The following is a 19865-nucleotide window of genomic DNA, read 5'->3' on the forward strand; positions in this document are numbered from 1 at the left end:
TGTGATAACTAAAAATGTCAACTCCTGCCCCTGAACCCTCCCAAAAGTAATATCCTAAGCTCAGTAGGACAAGAAATACACCTTAGATTTGCCTTTTGTGTGTTTATATATCTTTGTCCTAGTGGTAGGCCACAGAGAGAAAATTAAATATTCCTGTCCCTGAAGGAAAAGGCATTTGTTGAACTTGTTACTTTGCCATCATGTTGAACTACTGTCTTCTATACTTTTTTTAAAATTACCTTAACCATTTAGCAAATTAGAAAAGTTGGAAAAACTCCTGATCTTTATAGTTATCTAGGTCTCTGAAGCATTGAAACTAAAGGGTCCGTGTGATGATGTACAGCGCTGCGTAATATGTTGGCGCTATATAAATCCTGTTTATTATTATTAATAATAATAATAATAATAATAATAATGATAAGTGATGAATGAGATGTGTAGAATAGGTAAACAACACCATGAAAACTGCATAATCCAATGCTTTCTTCTAAATAATACCAATTCATGAACTCCATTTCACGGCTTAAAACCATTAATGCAAACAGTTACAGTATGCAGTGTGACCTTTGAAGTTCAAACATACTCATACTATGAGGTTACATTAAACAGATACATAAGTCAGGTTCACAGCTCACTTGTCCTAGTGTGGTATTTTGTTTTATCAGTGTTTTTTGATCAGCTTTAAAAAAAACAAAGTATGATTTGTAACTAAACCACACAGCCATTTGTTCACTGAAAATACTTTATATGTGCTAATGTATATTTATATTATTTATATATGTGAATAAGCAACATTTGCATTAAAGGTCAAGGATAATGTATATAAATGAAATTATATAAAATAAGTTTTTATTACTTATAACTCATTGTAATTGACTACTCCAAGATCATTCTTCCAAGGATGTTCACCCAATTGTAAGATGTTTGCATAATGTAAAGTATAATTTAAAGTGCCAACCTATTATTTTTCTGTTTTTCTACTTCAATATTTCCTCCAGATTTTTGTATACATTCTAAGCCTTTCAATGTGTATTTTTTTGTAGATACAATTTTGTTGAAAATATTATTAATTCTGCAATTAGCAATGCCTTTAACTAAAAAAGTTTCTTAAGATACCTGGTGTAGATAGTTTTCCATTGAGAGCAGTTTCTTCTTCATCTTCTGGTTCCACTTTCTTAAGAACTAGAGCAAAAAATGCTGCAAATCCCAAAACCTAAAACATTATAAATATAAATTAAAATGCGCACTGTGCAAACACGCTGCTTACCACACACAGTATGCGGGCTGGCTCTTGAGAGAGCTGCATAGGGTATAGGGGAAGTTCAGCAGTCTAACAGAAAGGGCTGACAATGCTAATAGGGATTTTCATGTACTATGTTGTCTTTGTTGTAGGTGTGACTAGTCTCATGGAAAAAATAAGTTAATATTTCTAATTTTTCACTTGCCTATGTCCTAGTTTGTAATGTTAGTGGAGAGGGCCCTCCTTCCCCTATTTGAATTTTCTTTATTTGACAATTTTACATGGTGTACTTTTTAATTGACTTCAAATTAAGTTAAAATGTTTTCCAAAAATTGTATCTTCTGTTTAGTTAAGGTGCTCAGTGTGTGAATGGGGATATTGCTCATTTCCTTTTAGCATATATTCTTATTCAGTTTCCTTTTCCCTAAAAATATTTGTGTAGCTTATGAACAGTATTAAAGGAATTTTGTACTGAAATAGAATACATAGGCTGCCATTGCTGACCTGACAGTGAGTTACCCAGACAGCATGACAAATATTATATCAGTATGGAAGATGGGCAAGCTTTAGATATGAGGACATAGCACCATCCAATGGCCCATGTATAAACTGAGATTCTTTTTCTAATGGCATCTAAATCTCAGTTTACTGACCACGTATATGCAGTATTTGTCAGTTTTGTGAGAATTAGCTTTATTAAATAATTTAAGTAAATAAAATGAGGACAAGCAGGTATATATTGAATTACAAAGATCTCTATGTGGGGTGCAAGACTTGACATACATCATCCTGTATCACACAGATGCAAAGCAAGGACACAAACTGACCATGCCATCACAAATCTGCTGCCATGCTTGACATTTCCGTATACATAGGAACCAAGAAAAAGCCGATGCATCACCTGGGAGTTTTGAAGGCATGGAGACCACAAACGATGGAAGATTTCTAACAGGCTAAGTAATTTTTAGCTTCAGATACACTTTAAGTGCTTATTCATAGATGTAGTAACCCAAACTATCCAGCCACTATCCATCTTCCACTGATATGACATCAGTAAGTGGCGGCTTTGGACTACTGCACTTAGGAACTAATATATAAATAAAGAATTGTAAATTTATGGATCAAAAACTGATCAAATTGTATTTGCCATCATTTGATTTTGAGAAGGCTGTTAATTGAAAATTTTTTGGTCCATTGGTTAACTGTGGTAATAAAATTTAAACTTATTTTAGTGTCATGATTAATGTTTAAATTCCATTAGGAAAAAGCAGTATTGTGCATGGCTAGAATAATGTGTATTAAGCCTGCATTAGTTAACATATATGAGCAGAGAGAAATTAAACAAGTACTGTAATATTGAAGCAGCAAATTGCTATAGCTCTCTGTTACTAACTTTTATCGGTTGAGTAATAAAGAGGCTCTCGAAAAATGAGATTGTCATTGAGATCAGCCATTTGATGGAGCTGTCTTTTCCATAATGTAAGCCATATAACATTGTGAAGAAGCCTGATACGCCACTGGTCCCTACCACCAGGAACCAACCGATGAACACAAACCACCAGGGAAGTCCTTTGGCCACACTCTTCTTCTTATCCCCAGACAGACTGGCCGTGGAAGAGCACCTACAGAATGAAAGTTAAAAGTAAGTTTTTGATAGAAGAATAGAAGAGAAGACTTACTGTAGACAATAGAAGCAAGGAAGTACATGTGGTCAAAACAGTAAAATTCATAAATAGATTATGTTAGGTTTCCAATAATCACCCAATATCTTGTGCTTTGACTTCTGTCCACTGAAAAAAACTGGGGAAATGTAACTATTTAAATTAAATAAAACACTAATGTCCCTTTTTTCTTTTTGGGATATACAGTACTGTTTGAAGAGTTGGCTAGTAGTTCTTTCCCTATCTCTCTTACCCTCCCTCTATCTAGTTTAAAGCTGACCTCAAGGTTACCCTTCTGCCCCACAACTTCCTAATGTATTTTTTTAAATAATACCTCCTTATTAATTTTTTGTCATTGGGCCGGTCAGTTGATACCAAAGGTCTTCCTTGATTCTCAGTGGTGCTGGTGATACTTTGAGTCCAGTGATGCAGGGGTATAGGTAGAAAGTAGTCGACTTCCCAGCAAATGTTTTAATGGGGCCTTTCTGTCCACATTCCTCTAGGTCAAAATGAGGAGACTCAAAGGAGGAGCAGAAAATGCTGGCACTAATGCAACCTGCTAAACACCTACCCAAACTCTCCTCAATCCTCAATCCCATGGAATTTATCACCCATGCTTCATCTAGCTGTGTCACTCTCCGATCACTTTCCTATGGCTTGTGGAGCCATTAGAGTCAGCATCCTTTGCCTCTTAGTCCAGCATTTACACACCTTGTGCCAGGGGCAGGTATAAATTCAGTGGATGCAGCCATACAAAATCAATCACCTGTTAGCACAGCCAGTCACAATATTTCTACCTCCCCTACACCAAGCTGACAAATAAAGAAGAATATAAGAATATCAGCCTTCATTCAGGCATCATGCACCTGCTGGGTTGGTTGGGGTTATAGTTATACCCTGCAAGGAGGGTTCAGTATACCATCATCAACCTAGAAGAATAAGGATATAGCGGCAGTAAGGAAATATTGTGTCTGACAGTGCTAAAAGCGGGCAGGTATTGCACATGGAGCTGCTTTTTTGTTTTAAAACCTGACATGTTTTGGGCAAGTGTGGCATGGGTATAGACTTTACCATTTTACTTACAAATAAGAATGGATATATACTAAACTGCCAACATACACAGACCATGGGGACCATCACGGGACTATCAAGTCTGCCCCCTTTTAGTTTGAGGAAGTTCAATAAAAGCATGCTTAAATTTCTTTATTGCTGACTGATGTATTACTTATGTTAGAATACTGTTTCAAGCATTCACTACTCTTTCCATAAATTAATATTTTCCAGCATTACACATTCGACATGCTAGTTTGAATTTAAACCCACCTGGTCTCCAGGTTTTATCCAAAAACCCTTTTTTATCAATAATATCATGACACTTTTCAAATAGTATCTTGTTACAAACTAATTGAAATATTGGACTGGCTTACTTTAACTTACTTACATGTCACTAACAGAACCAGATGCATAGAGCTGATTCTCCAAAATGTCCTTCATATGTTGGACCTGTGAAACAGCTTGGATGTAACTTTGAGAATTTTGGAATTGATGGGGTCCCAGAAGCTCCAACTTTCTTTCCACATGTTGCAGTTGTAGATAGAGATAACGGTTCTGATCACCACGAGGCATCTTTTCACATAGTCCTTTCTCTGGAGTAGGACTTCTTATATCTTTGGAATTCAATAAAGGCAAAAAAAAAAAATACAAAAATTGAACTTTATCACCATGATCAGCACCAAAAGTATACCTAGGCTCTTTTTTACTCTTTTTAGAGGAATATACAAATGCTGGTCTATTTTTATTTTTTTTTTTTTTTTATTTTATAATAAGTTTTAGGCTTAGTCTACACGGACGTTTTCCCCAGCGTTTAACCTGAGGCTTTTAAAGCCCTTGTTTGATATCCATGCATTACAATGAGTAAATCTACACCAGGACATTTCCTTGAGGCACGTTTATGAGCCTTATATTAAACGTTGCTTGCAACATTTAAAAAATTTAAAGGCTGGAAACGCTTTAAAGCTGGAAAGCGCCCAAAATGCGGGTAAATGCGAGTTAACGCTTCCATTGATTTCAATTGGATGTTTTCCTGGGATTTTGAGGACTTAATATGCAAATTAGTTATAAACGCAGAAAAATGTGGTATGAATGCGAAAAAACATGGAAAACGTTGCATAGGTGTTTTCCAGCATTTTAAAGGCAAGCTAAAGGTCCATAAAAATGCATATAAACGCAATAGGAATGTTTGTAAACACAGTTTTCTATACTGTGTTAAAAACTTTAGGAACCAAGGTAAATTATCCCAAAACTCTTAGTAAAACACACTTTTGCCTCTACTAAATGTACAATACTTATTGTGTGGTCAGAAAAAAAAAAAACAATAATGGGAGTTAGTAAAGGAGATTTTTTTTCTCCTTGATTTTTCCTGACTTTGAAAAGTTGAAATGTGAAAATTTGCTGCATCTTCTTTTGGTGCCATGGGTCAAGGGCCAGATAGGTAAAATGTTGGCATAGGTGTTTCTCATCTGTAATATTCCAACATCTTTTATGGAAGACCATAGGTTATGATTTATGTTGATGTCTCCACATTCTCATATATACATGTTTTGTATGTAGATGGATTAACACTTTAACGTCTGCCTTTGTGTATTAAAAAAGTTGTCCAGGGCAAACAGAATGGATAGCAATGAGTATTTAATTGATGGTATATTTAATCCATATTGTTACAGCCTAATTTCCTTTATAACATATAAAGTATAACCTTATAGAGATATATTTGTACAGTTTAAAAACAACCTAGTGTATTACTTACCTGGAATGTTTCTGGCTGAAATTATATTTCTGCCATTGAACAGGCCTTCAACAATGATACTTGAGGGAGTGGGGGGGGGTAACAAAACAGCCCCATAATCCCAGATTTGGGGAGGGGCACATTTATCTCTTTGATATACAGGAGGGTTAGTATTCCAAAGATGCAAGAATCTGCTTCACCCACAACCCTTCTCTAAATGCAAGGCATGCCAACAAAAGTAGTCCTCGGGGTGAAATTTGCAGCCATGTCATCCTATCACCAGCTACAGCCAATTTTCAGATAAAATGTTACAGTACATGCCCAAGTCTGGCCATCATCTATAGGTGTACCTATTATACCTGCCAATCCCGTTATGCATTTATGTTCATTTCTAGGTCAGTCAAATTGGCAACCTACCATGCAAGTTTACAGAGCCCAAGCTGAGGTTCAGGGACCTCTCCATCTTCTTACTATCATCATAAAATTCCTGGCTAACTCTGTTCTGTTTGAGGATGACGTCTTCAACTAGAGAAAGAAGTTTATTGATATCAGCTGCATTCCTAAAGTTCATTTCTGGCACTGGAGCCTTCTGGGCCCTAAAGAGCGAGTTGGCAATTCTCCTGATGTCCTATATAAAATTAGAGGAAAAACTGTAAGTAAGACACACATGCCAGATGACATTGTTACAATGAAAAATCAATAAAGAATATTATACTATTGTATATATTATATTTATAGTATATTATACTATTGTATCTATTATACTTATAGTATATATACTATCAAACATGTAAGGTGGGAGTGGACTTAGGTTTCCCTATGACATCATCATAAGGTTTTAGTTCGTATAACCAAAACTTAAAATTGGGTTCATAGCAAAAATGATTGTGTCTGTGAAGTTAAAACACAATTTGAACATCACAATACCAATTGTAGCATCATAATACATGAAATCCTATTGTACATTAAGTGATGCTCATACCTTTAAGACAGCCTCAGTGGTAAGACCTGAACTGGAAACAAGTGGCGAGGATGAAGACCCCATGGCAGTATCAGAAGTACAGTCTTTTTCCTTTTTTTCTGATTCCTTTTTGTCTGTCTGTTTTGGTCGTATGTTTCTGAAAATCTGAACAATCAATAAGTTGATCGGGAACATCAGAAGGGAACTCTCAAATCCGATCATGACTTCTTGCCAGGTGAACTCAATCTTTCCTTCGATAATAAAATAAAACACCACATTGTAAGAGTGAATTACCAAAGTTTTCAAAAAGAAATGTAGGCTGCCATGGCTTCATAATGTCTGATAACAATCATTCTAATTCTACTGTTTCTTTGTTAGAAGATGTTATGGCAATAAAAAAAAACTTTAAACTGATTTTTCTTGCAGTAAAAATAATATTAGAACTGGTGGAACCACTAATACAAACTAAAAATTATTTAAATAGTGTTGTCTATTTTGACTTGCTGCCTTTCTTTTTTAATTTGTTGCTGAATGCAATGGTTGGTTATCAAACTGTCTGTAGAGCAGCAAGCACAAAATGATAATTACTAAAAAAAAAAGTTATCCTAATCTGTTATATCCTCTGATATTCCTGTCTGATTACCCAAATCCATCTTCTGCTCAGCTGGGTCTGTGGGTACCCCCCAGAACATAATGCTGGTTAGCATGGTGCACAGCAGCAGAGAGAAGCAGCAAGACACCCTCTGTACCCTGGTGAAAGGACTCCTGGGGGAGCGGTTGAAGACAGAATACCAGATATGGCCATCACGGAACCCTTTGGATGTTTTCATGAAGAACAGGTTGCTGTAACAAAACAATATGATTACTCATTTAGGACATGTTATAGCATACGTGTATTTTTTACATTAAAATTTGTATCAAGTGAAGTAATACAGTTACCTAAATTGTGTCATATCCTCTTCTGTGGCCACATTGAACACTTTATCCAACACACAGTCCCCAACCTCAACAGAAAGCCAGGAGTTACAGAGGAAATACCACTTCCTGTCCATTTCTAAGTCGTTTACCAAGACCCGGTTCACGTACCTAAAGAGGCAAGAGAGAAGAATCATTAGATGAGGACTAGAAATTGTAGCTTTACATATTATGATTGCAATGGAAAGATGCTTCACTGTTATATTCATCAACAAAGTTTATTCCTCTTAGCAAATCCCACACAAACACCACTCTCTAACGCATTTCACCTTGCAGAGCTCATTTCTCAGCACCGCCTGCCTGATGTAGACATTTCCTATTTGCTGCCTGTAGTACGATCCTATTCTATATGAACCAGTAGATTACATCACCAGGAGAGGACAAGCAGGGACCGGCCAAGGTAGATGTCTCTGCTGTGATGGTTTGCTAATCCTCCAGACAGGAAACGCCACTGCCTAGAGATTTAGGTGACTATATCTTTCTTCAAGGTAAGCAAATGTTTTATCCTAGTCTGGAATTAAACTGAATGTTCAGCAAAACCATTTTAAGAAACTTAAATATTTCATATTTCAAACTACCAGACTAACCAGCAACTACTACTATTACTAATCAAAGTTATATTACTTTTTACCTTTACATGTTCCCTACATTCTGTACACATTATGTTTTATTGGAAGATGACAAAAGCAGTCCTTTTATTTCTGCACATATACCAAGCAAACTGATTTGGATTTATATTGAAATTTTGACCTAAAATATTGAAGCCTATGGCCACCAACTTTTCGACAAAAACCTATTGTTATTTAAAGTACTGGGACATCATTGACTTTCAAAACGAGTTTCCTACCTTTACTTTACCTTAATAATATAACTACATGGGGAAGGGTGGCAGAGTCACAGAGTTTACAGTGACATTCGACTTTTTGTTTTTGACCGTAAAAGTTGATTTCTATATAATAGAATAGAATATATAATAGTTGAATTTGATCTTGTCAAAATTTTGCCACTTGACACTATTTAAAAGCTTGAGGACATCATTATCATTATTATTACAACTTGTAGTTTGTAATTTTTCTATAATGTTCACAAGGTTATAAATTATGGCTATTTTAAATGCAAATAGCCCTTTTAAAATATATCAATCCACATGTGAATTTGTTTACCCTATTTGAATTTACAATCGAAGTGCATCTGAAGTCACAGAAATAAATATGCCAGACAGAATGTGCCAGAATGTCAGAAAGACATTATACTGATAACCTTTTTTTTTATATTCTCATCCTCCTTTAATTTTATAACAATAGTCCAAGATGTCTAAATCTGACTATTCAGTCCAATAAATACACGCCCCACTACACCTCTGATGCACACCCTGTATAACTCTGCAGTACAACTCTGTGAGGACAATTCTACCATCGTTGAGCGCATCAAAAGAATCCATTAAAGGTTTTTAAAAATTTCCCAAGCAAAAATCAATGACATATTTTCAAAATATAGGACTACAAATATACAGTATAAGAAAAAAAGTGTGCAAATGGATTTTAAATGCAGTTCCAAAAATAAAATTCAAGACCTTTTTGGCTCATTTTGCTATCTTCAGATACCCTGCTTACCATGAGGGCTTGGCTCCTGAGTTGTCATGCCAAAGTCGTATACTCTGCATCTCTCCAAGTGGAAACAGAGTTGTGAGCAGGAAGACATCAGACCCTCCACGTTCAAATACAGCTCCATCTGGATCACACAGGTGGTGAGGCTCACTCTCTCCATCAGAACCATACAATGTTATAGTTACCTACAAAAAAAAACCTCCAATATTTTAGCCAAAAGCTAAATATAAATGAATAGTTTTGTTTTGGATGGAGTTACCCCGAGAATCTTATTGGCACACAATATTGAACAATCCACCAGAACAATGTATACCTAACATAAGTAATATGAACATCGGCAAGGCAAATTACAGAACAACTCAATACAAAAGTACCAGAGCACTGGTAGTTAGCAAAAAAGGTCTAAACTGTAAATATAAATGTGAAGGCCACACTTTTGCATCAAGGAACCTCTATAAAATGTTGTCCTTAACTATAGTCTAGCAAAGCTCCCATCCTGAGTCCTACTATAGCAATAAATAAATTAAGTACAGCTATACCTTGGAGGTAGCCTATTCCTTCTTATCGATGCAGGAACTCAACTGAAGCCCAGCAAAACTCAGAGAAGACCTCTAGAGTAAATTTGCATAAAATAAAGCATGATAAAATAAATATACAATAGGTATTTAGTACCCAGTTAGGTGTGCTGTGAATTGCCCATTCGCACATTATATCATGTTAGGTATAAATTGATCTGGGTGATACAAAATGAGTAGAGATAGAATATTGGTAAGCAACATTTCATTAAACACCAGAGTTTTGGGAACTCTATATTCTGCATCCTTTCCTTATCCTTCTTTTCTTTACTATATCACCATCAGTGTACAAAGCAATTGGGAAGGTGTAGAAATATTGTTCTACCTATGCAGGAGGGATAATTCATTCATATTCCAGATCCTGTGCTTTTTAAGTAGATTAAGCTAGCAGTCTATATGGTCAAAGCACATTGCTGATTACTGTATGATCTACAGTGTTATTTTGGAAAAAGGGGGAAATGAGAAACGGTGGTTTGATTTTTCTGTACATTTAATTATTTTCTGCACATACCCTGGAGGTAGTAGCCGCTCCCCGGCGGTGACCTGTAAAAACCGTGACTAGGTAGCGATACTCGGCAAATGCATCGTTATCTTCAAGAGCTACAACCTTCACCTAGTTTCAAGACATGAGGAACATAATAAATATTTGGGAACACGCCATTGAAAGTTACAGTCAATGTCTTAGCCGACCTTAAGGCATGTAATTACTGTATACTTTCCCAACCTACCTTAGCATTATCTTGGATATCTTTTCTTCTTGCCCAGATTAACACCAAAATATAAACTGCAGCAATGCAACCAACCGTGGTCACCACCACAGGATTGTCCACAAAAGTTGCAAAGAGCTCAATAGTCTTGCTCACATCAACGGCATTAGGCATAACAATGAATGAACTTCCAAAAAAAGTTAAGTGGTTACAAAGACACTGGGTACTGTGGGGTGTTGTCTTGGGTCCCACCTGGAAAAGAGACAGTTGGTTGCGAGTTTTAGTGAAGCAAAACTGAGAAACAATTAATATAAATATCAGCCTATAAAACTGCATAATAGTTGTCACATTTTTTGCATTAAAACTGTAGAACTCCCTGACCATCATCAGATATAAAATGCTATTATTTATTTTACTAGATGGTCTATGCAGTCCTAGAATTACTAGCTTTTGGTGGAGATCTCATCACTGGTAAATCTCCGGTGCAACTGGCAGCCATACTTTACATGGTAGACATGCTACCACAGGGGTCAATTTAGCGTTAGGTGTCATGTAAGAATAATTAAAGAAACCTGATAGAGGGTTGTATTTACTAAAGTATATTAGGCTGTTCATTAAGCAAAGTAAATTATCATTAGGATCCTAATAATGGTGTCATGCATATTTAAAGTGCATTGAGGATGTGCGGATAGTAAGTCATTTAGTGGCTCCTACATAGGCAGCTGTGTGGCTATGTATCAAGCCAATGACACTAACAAACACGATATGTAGTATACTTACATGGCATCCGGTGTTATTCCAGCTTTGATTGATTTCATCCCAGAACACACATTGGGAGGTAAAACATGTAACCGACACAGATATATTATTCCAATTTAATGCATCATCTTCTACATCTGGTCTCAGTATCAAGTAATATGTCCCTTCACCGAACAGCTCTTCTGGATTTATAACCCAGGAATAGACTTTTTCTTGGGGGAGAATCAACAATATTAGTTAAATTTAATACTTAGACATGCTGAACCTATTGTAACGAGAGAATAGTGTGTTCTTTTATGCAGGAGGTGCAGCTATGCTCATACACAGGCCTGGCCTTGGATCCTATGGTGCATTGTGTGCAAAGTATGCCTTATCTCAATATTCACTTTAAATTCCTGGCAGTTAACATGAAATGAAATGTTAGCTTTTCTTTAGCAGCAAGTATCTGTGTCTACGTAACTAAACTAGATATAATTATATGTGAATACTTTTTCATATAATTACCCTTACCTCCTGGGTATTGGCCATTAGGAAGATGAAAATTGATGTCATAGTTTGTTTCATTTGGGGGATACTCGTATCCCAGGTACAGCACCAAAGGTATAGGTTCACTGGGTTCCACATGAATCACAAGAGGAAGACTGGCCGATGACACATTTACCAACACAAATGTTAAATTTGCTAGGTATAAAACATTTTTAACGTCGTCATCTGCAGAATATCGAGGCAACATTATCTAAGGAGAAAAATAAAAATCTCCCCAAGTTATGATCCATACCATCGGCAAGAAAATACATAAAAACTGAAAAATTAGATAAATCGTCAACATTGACAAATACAAAACATTGTGACCTATGGCATATCACCAAGGCTTTGCAAAACAACTTGGCTAAAAAACAGACAAACAAAAATATATAATCAACAGCAAATAAAAATATATATCCATGAAAATATCAATGTTCAAGAAACATCTTGACTCCTAAGTACCAGAATTTGATTGTATTACACATCAAGGAACAGACCTTTTTTTCTTCCCGTTTCCTCATACATTTCACCCTACATGGTCACCATTTCACCAATCCCATTCAGACTCATTTTCCAATCTCTTATTTTTTCCAGGTTATTTTCTTCTTGGGCTTTTCTCATAACACAGAGATGATCTGTCTGACATTTCTAATACATATCTCAGCTATACCAACATATGCATCCCTAGCAGCAGTGTCCACACCACCCCAGGGTCACATATACGCTACCCTGATATTTTACCAGTAGATGTTGAATATATGTAAAGAAAATCATTATTACCTCTATATATTCAGAAAGACCCTTTAGAGGTATGATGGATCCATTGGTGCTGGTTAGGCTCAGACCTCCTACAGAACCAGTAACATCAAATGTGTCGGTTGAGGAAAAGGGGTTTATCGAAAAGCTCACCATCTAAAAATTAAAAAATTTGTTATAAAAAGCTCTTGATCATTTCGTAAATTATGTGATTGTTGTTTTATTTCATAGTTCCACTAGATTTCAATCTGTTCAAACAGATGAATGAAATTTGGACTGACATAGTATCATATTATCATGCATGAGAGTATTGGTCATCACAGGTGAGAGATGATACCGGTTGGTACAAGAGGACCATCTGTTTTTTGCACACCAGTCTATATACATCTGACAATGCATACCAGACACATGCAGAATATTTTTACAATGTAGATAAACATGTTTATTCACAGTATATGCCACAGTTGGACTGTCTAATTTCTCATGATATCTACAAATATATCAGGTCTGGACCTAAATTCACCCAGCTTATTTTGTTTTCTAATCTCTAATTGTCTAACTAGTATTAGTATTATTCGTTATACATAGAACAGCCAGTCATCACTAAATTTGTATTTCAAATTTCTGTAATCAAATGGATTAGGTTTTGGTTTCTTGGGTACATTTTTCACTTTTGTCTTTTACATAAACATGTACAATAAAACAAAGCAAAGATTAGGTACAAAGGGCAGAAACCTACAGCAACCAGCCTCTTATAGCAGCAAAACATGAGTTTGATCCTTAATTAGGGATATAAATGTATATTTGCGGTCCAAATTTTCATATGTAGTGCAACAGCATCTTTATGTTCCTGGACATTTAATTTTCCAGAACCTCAAATATGTATGGTTCCAATATTTGTCCTTGGAAGTCAAAGGCTCAAAAAGGTGTAATACCAGGGAGCTAACAAAAAACCTGTTTGTAATATATAATAATGTAATGTGCCTATTTAGCAAATTTCAGGATGACTTGGTATCCATATTAATGTACATATTAACTATAATAAAATTGTTATACCAAGCAACCTTTAAAATTATGTGCACAATAAATAATTGATGTAATGTTTTATCAGTTTTGCAATGTCATTGACAGTATACTTGCCCGAAGATCCAGAGTTTCATCTTTGTCCAGGAGGAAATTCATTGATGTGATGGAGGGGAGTTTAAATGCTGCCGTGCTGACATTGAGAACATTTATAGAAGTATTTCCCACCTGGTCTGATTGCAGCCTTCCACACAAAGATTGCAGATACAATATAATTGTTAAGGCACAACTCCAGAGATACAGATAAAAACACAGAATAGGCATGTACAGTATATAGCAACTGTTTACCCTGTGAAAAGGCTTAATCCATAATATACATACAATACACAGAAGGTTGCTACAATGTCTACAATGTTTTATTAAACAGTAATCAATTGATTTATTAGACAAAGATATAAGTAAAGAAGATCTATGCTCCTAGATTGTAAGCTCTTGAGGGCAGGGTCCTCTCCTCCTGTATCACTGTCTGTATTAGTCTGTCATTTGCAACACCCTATATAATGTACAGCGCTGCGTAATATGTTGGCGCTATATAAATCCTGTTTGTTAATAACAATAATATTAATAAATGGTTGCACAAGCTAGGTTTACCTATCGAAAATTTCAACGAAAACAGTCACACACTGAGCACATACAATCAAAGATGTGGTGACTATTAGTGTTATGCTCTTTATAGGAGTTACATGGATTTCTTTGTGTGTTACCTACTTTCTCCTCTTTACATTATTTGATTAAATAAACTATGAGCTTTTGCCATTTATTATTTATGGGAAGTTGGGCTGCCTATCTTATTTACTATAAATGAGTGATCAAACTAGCTGACTTCTTATCCAGGCATAGGGGGCTGCATGCATAACTTCAGCAATGTTACCATAAAATATGATTTTTCTCCACAGGTTAAGGTGTCCTACTTTAAATATATAATTTCCATTATATTATATTTCTAAATAATTTTCTATCCAGTTCTATTTAGAATGCTAAACATTAATAAAAGATGGACTTACCTGTTTATATACATGGTAGCAGATGGAGCAACCAGTATTGTAGGCTCATTGTCTGGAAGTTTTCCTATAAGTAAAGCACTCTGTAGGTTTTCCACTGCACTCAGTAAAGTCTGTGAGACAGCATTCTGTATGACAAAAACGTATTGTTAAGGTGAACATCTTGATCGATAGGCAAAATCATTGTTGGACTAAACTTTTCTTTAATTACAAACATTGCAAGATTTTTTATTTGACATTTGGCATACTGCTGACTTTATGTTAAAGTTAAAGAATTAAAACTGGATGCCCAATTTGGAAACTTTATGACACAAGTGATAAAAGACAGTTCTCTATTCTTCGGGAAAAAAGATGGGATTAAATAATCACAGTAGTTTACCATCATGTTAAAACTCACATGTTCAATAATCTTTAATTAACTTTTACAAGTCTTAACTACAGAAGGAGATGCTTGAATAGGTTCTATCCCCTGCAGACTGAAGGCTGTAAGTATCCACCCTCAGCTTAAGAACACAAATATTTGCTTCTATGTTTCATAATACAAAATAAAAAAAAAATAATCAATGACCTTTCCTTTAATTCAATTTATTGCCTATAGTATCCCTATCCATTTGTGTTAACTATGTGCAAAAATTAAAGGAAAAAAAATCTTCCTCTGCACATAATAGCTAGGCTTGTGTGATCATCTCTACTCTCAATGAGGAAAAAGATTTTCCCTTATACTGCTATATGTAAAAGTTTTTGGGCTGCAAAGGTATAAGTAGGTATACATAACTTGTAATGGTGCCCAGCCGTACACATTGTTTTAGGGCTTTGGTTTAGTAAATCAGCCATGTCCAACTTAAAAAATCGGGTAAATTCATAAACAACTTTGACATTATAAACTCTTTTCTGGAATCAGTTTTTGCTTAAACTTTGGATCATGGACCTTATGCAAGATTAGTTTTTTTTTTTCAGCACCAATTTAATGCATTGTAAAACCTGTCAAACCTTTTCATGCAATCTGTGATAAGTGTTATTGCCGCTAGTATCTCCATGATGGTCTGTATCTCTGTGATAATATAGTAAGTATTACCATGACAGTTAACATTTATCCTGAAGTATTGAGATTAGCCAACCCCTGTAATTTGTTGTCATCTCACTACCCATAAGAGACTTACCTTGCTTATGGGGGCACTCTCATTGTTTGCAGTAGCTTCCAGCACATTGCTCATAGCACTGAACAGATACTTTGCAGTTGTTTCCTTTGCTTGGTCTTGTTCATTACTTAATAATATTAAAGATTGGCTGACATCCCTTAGTACGGTCATGGCTTCCACCTACATGAAAAAATATATGTTTGGATTTTTCTTTTAAAAATCTATATCAGCAGTTTTCTTTTATTAATTTCAATCAGATCTGCAGTTGCAACATAAAAGAAAGAGCCTGATCACCATGAACGGACAGCTGTTCTTTCAGGATTTATTGCATATTTAGCATGAGCAAAAATGATTTAAAAAGTAAAATCAGGTAAAAAGTAAAAAATACTATATGAGTACACAACCTGAGCTGAGGCGGACAATTCTTTACTTTTCACCGTAATGTCTTTCAGCACCTCGGACATCTCCAGAGCTGTGTGTAGTGATGTCACATTAACAGTAGAGAGTGCTGCTAACATAACTTCTCGCAGCTGATAAGAAAAGAAAATACATCATCCAATTATTATATGGCCCATAATCTGGTCAGTGCTACCATATTATATTTAAATTACCATTAATAAAAAAATCTTCATGGTTTTAGATGGGTACGGTCTTTTTTACTATTTGCCTTGAACTAGACATAAACAAATGCTATTTCAGAATAAAACATCAACCCATGGGGCCTGATTTATTAAAGGATACACTTTCATCAGTGAATCTGGGTGATCCAACAAACCTGGAATGGATTTCTTCAAAGTCATTTGCTATTTGCAGACAAATGTTGTGAATCCTGGACCAGATCTATTGCAGGTTTTGTGGATCACCCATGTTTACCGATGAAAGTGTTTTGGAGAGATTTAAATAATCAGGTCCATAATATCAAATATATAAATATATGTATATATACATATACTAAATAAAAAAGTATCAGTATTAATAATGATGGGAATGGGTGACAATTGCCAATCTATTGATCAAACCTCTTTTTTGTTGTCTTTGTTTAGTGAAGTATTGCCATTTTCACCAGGGATTTCTTTATTTAGGACGGAAGACACTGATTTATACAGCTGGATTAGTGATCTACTTGCATCTTCATCCTTTTGATCTATATTTGCAGACTTTTCAGAAAGGAATGACGTTAGACTTTCAGGGTCACTGTCTCCATATGTCACCTGCAAGAAGAACAAAAAGATGTGTGGATACTCTTCGTTATAAGGAAATAATAAACATATGTGAGTCTGTTATTTGAACAGTTTTGTAAAAATAATGCATTCATGTTTTATATATATACACAGGTAGTCCCCGAGTTAAGGACATCCGACATACAGACGACTCCTAGATATGAACGGAGCTTCCCTGCTCGCTCATGTAAAGGATGGAGGCTTGATGGGGGAGGGGGACTGTTTGCATGACTTGCAGAAGAAGGCTTTTGCTGAACACAGTTGAGGTTGTGAGTGATCTTAAGGACTGAGCTCTTTCTGCAGCCTCTTGTAACTCTTTAATGACCAAGACAAACTCTGCAGTTGTTTCTGTTTCTGCATACCAAATTAGAGCTTGCTCCACAAGTTAATAAGTGTCTAGGCTCCATAACATTTTTTTTTGCTTTGTTCGTGATTACCTCACAGTGAGGATTTTACACAGTAACTGACACCACACTGCCTAATAATATGTTGAGACAAACATCTGTCCTAATTGCATTTATTAAAATAATATACCTATTCTGACTTACATAAAAATTCAACATAAAAGCAAACCTACAGTCCCCATCTTGTATAAAACCCAGGGACTATCTGTATATTTTTTTTATATATATATATTGTGGTATATTACTGGGGGTTGCTCATGGTAACGGGATGCTTACAGGGCAGATAAGAGGCAGCAGACACCAAATGCCCAAAATAACAGCAGTTTTATTTCTTCAGCCCAGTGTTACAGCACGCTACCCAGCACTTCAAAGTAAAAACAATAAACAACAGTGGCCTGGGCATCTAGATACCTCATTGGGTGCCCTGTCTCTCTAACACTCAATATGAACACTGGTTCTCTTAAAGTTCATGTCTTGTTTGCACACTGGCTTTCCCGGAGCTCTGTCCCCTCTCATGCATCATGGAACCCACTCTGGCTCCCTTCTCCTGCCTGGAACAGATACTGGCTCCCTTCACAGCCTGGAGCAGACTTCTTTCTCAGCCTGGAACCCTCCAACTGCCTTCTCAGCCTGGAACCCTCTGGCTGCCTTCTCAGCCTGGAACCCTCTGGCTGCCTTCTCAGCCTGAAACCCTCCGGCTGGCTTCTCAGCCTGGAACCCTCCAACTGCCTTCTCAGCCTGGAACCCTCCGGCTGCCTTCTCAGCCTGGAACCCTCTGGGTGCCTTCTCAGCCTGGAACCCTCTGGCTGCCTTCTCAGCCTGGAACCCTCCGGCTGGCTTCTCAGCCTGGAACCCTCCGGCTGGCTTCTCAGCCTGGAACTCTTTAACTGTTCACTCCAGCCTTGGACTGATCAGCTCTCCCCCAGCCTCTTGCTGATCAATTCCCTCCCCTTGCACCTGAGTGCAGATGGATATATCCTAAATCAGGATTGGGCCAAGGAACCCACCCTTTCATTACCTTGGCTGGCTTCAGGACCCTAAAGTCCCTGGTTTTTCCTTATAAAAACTTCATACAAATACTATCACTTTCATTTCCCTTGAACCATTCTAACACTTTCCCTGACATTTTAGGGACATTCTCTCACAATATATATATTAATTCTAGGAAAGTCATCCCTATCCTCTGACATATAAGTACCCCCAGATCTCCAGTTTCATGCCAACAACCCAAATACAAATCTTCTCCTTGAAATACTTTAAATAAATATAATAGTTTATTCTCAAGAAAATGTGAAGTATGTGTAAATGAATTCCTTACCTTTACACTGAAATTGGTCGTAACAAAATCACCAAAGCTATTGGTGACAGTAACAGTGATATTTAGAACAAAACCATTTTCTTCTTCTCCAAGTGGTAGAAAAACAGAGGGGAGTTCTCCACTGGAGCCACAGTAAAGCTGTGATTCTAGAACACAATGAAAGTGACAAATGGTACGTTTTAGTGTTTATTTGTGTAGTGTTGCCAGAACATTTTTTAACATTTTTTTTTTAAAAGTTGAGTCCAGCACTGGAAATCCAGTGCTCATTACAGCAGTAAATCAAAAACGTAAAATGTCACTAGCACAGCAATGAAACAAACAATGATGTCACCCTTTAATATGCAATGTTTTAGGGCCACCGATGATTATGTTCTTTGGCAACAGTGACAGATTATTTATTTCTGTCTCTTTCACCCTAGGAGGAAATGCAAATGGCAATAAATCTCTCCAAAGTGAACAAGATTTTTTTGTTGCAAGAGCAGGTGACCTCATTACAGGATTGTAACTCAGCTATTGCTCTAAAGACAAATCAGAATTTAGTTGTTTCTCCCAATTTCCTGTCCTGTAACAATAATTACCAGGAAAAATAAAGAGGGTGAATCTTCCCAGCAGGAACATACGAAAAATTGGTAGTGTTTACTTTTTACCACTTTACCTAAAACTAAACAAAGCTTAAAAATATATTTGCATACACTTTACTTTAAATTCATTTAAAGAACATCAATAGTTTACTCTTTACCAAGCCGCATGTTGTAAATTTAGGCATAACTGGTAGGGCGCCTACAAAAACAGGGGCCTAGCAGCTGCCTTAATTCATAAGGAACTGTTGCCTGTATTGATTTAAGTTGAGGAAGCCAGAGAATTCCTTCCTTGCTTCAGCTGTCACAGGACAAATGAACAAGGTGGTTAAACCAATTCCTGGCAATTCTTCCATTGCGACCAATTTATTGAAGTAATATAGTCTGTTCACATAGCAAGTCACTCCACAATGGATAAATCACTTACCGTATTTTTCGGCGTATAAGACGCTCCGGCCTATAAGACGCACCCAATTTTAAACAAGAAAAACCTAGAAAAAAAAGATTCTGAACAAAATACTTAAAAATCACTCTGTGTCAATGTATCGCCTTCTAATCACTCTGACACAGA

The 19865-nt window shown here is 36.2% G+C and overlaps 1 protein-coding gene across 1 annotated transcript in view; it reads right to left on the minus strand.

Moving 5' to 3' along the window:
* The window catches only part of LOC140338487 (polycystin-1-like protein 2), a 53761-nt gene that overhangs the window by 16687 nt on the left and 17209 nt on the right, over positions 1 to 19865 (minus strand). Inside the window, exons 15-33 of the mRNA XM_072422721.1 lie at positions 18717 to 18862; positions 16794 to 16985; positions 16179 to 16304; positions 15805 to 15954; positions 14639 to 14778; positions 13692 to 13818; positions 12576 to 12707; positions 11781 to 12006; positions 11292 to 11482; positions 10533 to 10763; positions 10316 to 10417; positions 9236 to 9414; positions 7587 to 7733; positions 7291 to 7490; positions 6669 to 6898; positions 6104 to 6314; positions 4343 to 4568; positions 2634 to 2862; positions 1117 to 1213 (exon numbers count right to left, since the gene is read on the minus strand). Coding sequence (XP_072278822.1) covers positions 1117 to 1213; positions 2634 to 2862; positions 4343 to 4568; positions 6104 to 6314; positions 6669 to 6898; positions 7291 to 7490; positions 7587 to 7733; positions 9236 to 9414; positions 10316 to 10417; positions 10533 to 10763; positions 11292 to 11482; positions 11781 to 12006; positions 12576 to 12707; positions 13692 to 13818; positions 14639 to 14778; positions 15805 to 15954; positions 16179 to 16304; positions 16794 to 16985; positions 18717 to 18862 — 3282 coding nt within the window. The remainder of the gene's footprint in view (positions 1 to 1116; positions 1214 to 2633; positions 2863 to 4342; positions 4569 to 6103; positions 6315 to 6668; positions 6899 to 7290; positions 7491 to 7586; positions 7734 to 9235; positions 9415 to 10315; positions 10418 to 10532; positions 10764 to 11291; positions 11483 to 11780; positions 12007 to 12575; positions 12708 to 13691; positions 13819 to 14638; positions 14779 to 15804; positions 15955 to 16178; positions 16305 to 16793; positions 16986 to 18716; positions 18863 to 19865) is intronic.

Source organism: Pyxicephalus adspersus, chromosome 9, assembly GCF_032062135.1.
Source record: "Pyxicephalus adspersus chromosome 9, UCB_Pads_2.0, whole genome shotgun sequence".
In the NCBI taxonomy this organism is placed as follows: domain Eukaryota; kingdom Metazoa; phylum Chordata; class Amphibia; order Anura; family Pyxicephalidae; genus Pyxicephalus; species Pyxicephalus adspersus.